Source organism: Chrysochloris asiatica, unplaced genomic scaffold, assembly GCF_000296735.1.
Source record: "Chrysochloris asiatica unplaced genomic scaffold, ChrAsi1.0 scaffold00020, whole genome shotgun sequence".
In the NCBI taxonomy this organism is placed as follows: domain Eukaryota; kingdom Metazoa; phylum Chordata; class Mammalia; order Afrosoricida; family Chrysochloridae; genus Chrysochloris; species Chrysochloris asiatica.
This window is the reverse complement of record NW_006408538.1, coordinates 13,190,460-13,193,752: the sequence shown is the minus strand read 5'-3', so window position 1 is coordinate 13,193,752 and position 3,293 is coordinate 13,190,460. Positions and strand designations below refer to the sequence as shown.

At 52.6% G+C, this 3,293-nt stretch overlaps 1 protein-coding gene across 1 annotated transcript; it reads right to left on the bottom strand.

The window, feature by feature from the left end:
• Positions 1-1,820: 1,820 nt before the first annotated feature.
• On the bottom strand, positions 1,821-2,849 carry LOC102835887 (chromosome unknown open reading frame, human C10orf35). The gene is made up of 2 exons (XM_006835848.1): positions 2,757-2,849; positions 1,821-2,090 (listed from the first exon to the last, which is right to left on the bottom strand). The coding sequence occupies exons 1-2, from the start codon at positions 2,847-2,849 to the stop codon at positions 1,821-1,823; spliced, it is 363 nt and encodes a 120-aa protein (XP_006835911.1).
• Positions 2,850-3,293: the final 444 nt, after the last annotated feature.

The following is a 3,293-nucleotide window of genomic DNA, read 5'->3' as shown; positions in this document are numbered from 1 at the left end:
GGGGGGTCTACTTAAAGTGATGCAAACCACTAATGTGTTTGGTTGCTAAGCTAAAGTTGGAGGTTTTAGTCCACCCAGAGGCACCTCAAAAGAAAGTGCTAGTGATTGTCTTCTGAAAACACTGCAGAGCACAGGTCTACTCTGACATGCACGGGGCTCCACGAGAAGTAACAGACCAGACAGCAACTGGCACCTTCAGATGTCTCTCTTCAGATGCCCCACAGCTTTGACAGGGGAGACAGCTGAGTAAGGGGAAGAGACCGTGTTTTGGGTCTGGACGGAAGAAGGGAGGAGCCCAGGACTTCATGGCTGGGAGGGCGAGAGCTGCAGGAGCTTGGGAGCTAGGTAAGCCGATGGGCAAAAGGGCAGGCCAGAGGGGCATGCCAAAGAGGCCACCCAAGACACCATCCAGGCTGGGCACCAGTTTCCCCTGTCCAGGCCAGGAGTTGCCGCTGGGAGTCAGACCCTCCCTTCCCAGTCTGTGAGATGGGCCCAGCACCCCCGCCCCATATGCTCATCATAAAGCAAATGAAGACAGACAACAATTCTTTTAAGAAAGGACCACCACAAAGTCCTCTGGGTGCAGCTGGGATGAAGGCCTACAGGCCCGCAGGGGCAGCACAGGGCTCTGTCCATGGCAGAACAGGGGGCCCACTCCCCCCATCCTATGATGGCCTGATCCCTTAGCACTGGCCTTTGAGAAGCACCTCCAAAACCTGCTTTCTTCTCTGAAGCCACTGAGCTCAGAAGGATGCTGAGATGATGGGAAATCTCCAAGCTCACCCTTTCTCTGACCTGTAAGCCAAACCCCACAGTAGCTCCTCAGCCCTCGGCACTCCCATGCCTCCCACCTGGCAGGGCTGAGGGCTCTAGGGCTTACCAGTTAAAACTCATGAAAGCAGGACAGGGCACCCTCACCCCCTGCACTGAGCAGTCAGCACCAAGGCCCCCACTTGGAAAGCTAGTGGTGGCCAGAGGTCACGAGAGCCCCAGGAATGTGAGTCTTGGGAAGCTGAGGAATATCTAGACAAATCCCTTGGGGAGGGAGACCTCAGCTACTGTCCCATCTCCATAGCAACCTGACATTCTGGCCAAAGGATCCTTCCTCCCACAGCTGACCTTCAAATCCAGCATCTCAGAATGAGCCTGGAAATTATCCAAGCATTAGGCAAGTCCTGCCTTTACGTGGACCCCCTCCCAGACCCCAAGTCCCACTGAGAAAGGTTTAGGAACCACCTGCTACAGTCGGATGCTGGCTGCTATCCTATTTCCCAAACTCAGTCCCTCCCACACCAGCAGCTGTGTTAGTAGTTACCAATTTCTTTATAGGGATGTGGTTTTGCACCCATTTATTTATTGAAAATATCACCACAGTAGATATAACGCCAGTAAGCAATACTTGCCATAAATAAAAGGTAGCCAATAAAAATAGACAATTAAAATAAAACAATGCTATAAAAGCCCGGAAACTTTTCCCACTACCCTAAGCCCGAGGTTGGCTCCCTGGTAGGAGGGAGTCGGTCCCTGTTCAGAGGCATTAGAACACATTGGCACCATCTGAGACACACTTCTTAGCATAAAAGGACTGAAATAAAATTGGAAAGGGGATCCCTATCTTGCTCTGATTTTGTGCCACTTAATGCAGGCCACCCGAAAACATCTCCAGGGGCCCAGAGTACCCCCTGATGTATGAGGAATGCTAGATTCATGTTCCTCTGCCTCAAGGTTAACACAGGGTGAAAACACACACCCGAGGGGCCTCCTCTGGTCACATCTTTACAGCATCATTAGATTTCCCCCGTGTGCCAGCTCCCTGGACGTCACCGCTGACTCAGGTGGGACACCAAGTAGACGAGGCCCACCAGAAAGAGCCCGCGAACACCAAGCATCATAAGCAGGAAGAGAAGCAGGATCGAAGTCACGGGTTCCACAGCATGATTGCCCAGATGCCACTGGGGGAAGCCCATGTTCACCAGCTGCCGGTTGAGGTCATTGAAAGGGGACTGAGCAGCTCCCAGCCTGGCCCCCACTTGCTGCTGGCGGGGACCAGGGCCCCCCAGGGGAGCACCAGGGCCCCTGTTGAGAAAGCTCTGGAAATTGAAGACAGAGAGAGATGAATGAACCCAGAGAAAGCTTTGCTAGAGGTGAGGGGCCAGCCAGGAGGAAACCCCGCTGGGCTAGGCCCTGCCCATCCAGAAGAGAGAGGCTGAGCTGGGAAGGGTAGATGGTCCCCTACAGCCATCCAGGATCATTCCGTCTTTTCTCAACAATCCCTGGATGACACTCACAGGAACCTTCCGGGCATGAAATATACTAGTCCATATTCTGAATGTCATGCCCAGGGAGAAGGTGCCTGGATGGACATGAGGGAAGGGGTCGAGATGGATCGGATTCAAGGGCACAAATATTTTTAATACTCATCACCCCCTCCTTAAAAATAACCATTGTGGTCACAGGTTCTTCTCCTGGCTTACTCACTAGAGTCTCTTGTCTAGGGCTCTCAGAGGAGCAAGTGGCCAGTGGGGTTTGTTAATCAGGTTAAAGGAGACAGAGCCCTTGTCTTTGAAGCCTGGGGAGGCTGCCTGGAAGCAGAGGCAGAGCAGTAATTCTACTACGCTCACCCCAAGCAGTGACCCTCTGTGTTCCCCAGCCTGATTCTCCACAGAGAACGCTAATACCAGCAGGGGAGGCTCGGGGGTAGGGGGGGCCTGAGGGGTACCAGGTACAGAGGACAAGAGGAGCCAGCTGCCCCCTACCTGTCGAGGTGTACTACCATGCTGTGGAGTGGTGGTCCTCACGCGGGGGTCATCATCCTGTACAATTTCCCCATTGGCCAAAATTCGTACCATCTTCTGACGAGCTCCAGGTTCCTGCTGGGCTGCACCTGCATTGAAGGCCAGGGTGGGGGCGGCCAGAAGTCAAGTGGCTCAGATGCCAACCCCCCTACCAATAAATGGCCTTTAATGCTTAGTGATCTGTGACTAGGATCTTGAAGATCCACAGAGGATGTTCCCCCAGTTCTCAAAGAGCCTGAAGGGAACAGTTTACAAGAGATACAGGGATGTTTGCTGTCAGTAGAATGAACTGTAATCTAGACCCAGGCACTGGGTCTGGCTAATAAAAAGCAGGAATTAAGTAAATGCAAGTTGGTTGCTAGGCAAAAATCATGGTGAAACAAATCTTTCAAATCTTTTTCAGCGAACGCTACATTAAGTCCTCTGGGAAAACGATCTGAAGGACACTTGGAAAAAACTATCACCATCACCAACAACTGCCCCCCCCCCACCTTTGCT

Bases quoted from the DNA above. Each gene is read 5' to 3' on its own strand.
- LOC102835887 (XM_006835848.1), bottom strand. From the start codon at position 2,849: ATGGTACGAATTTTGGCCAATGGGGAAATTGTACAGGATGATGACCCC. The intron at 2,091-2,756 runs GTAGGGGGCAGC...TTCAATTTCCAG, and splicing joins ATGGTAGTACACCTCGACAG to AGCTTTCTCAACAGGGGCCC.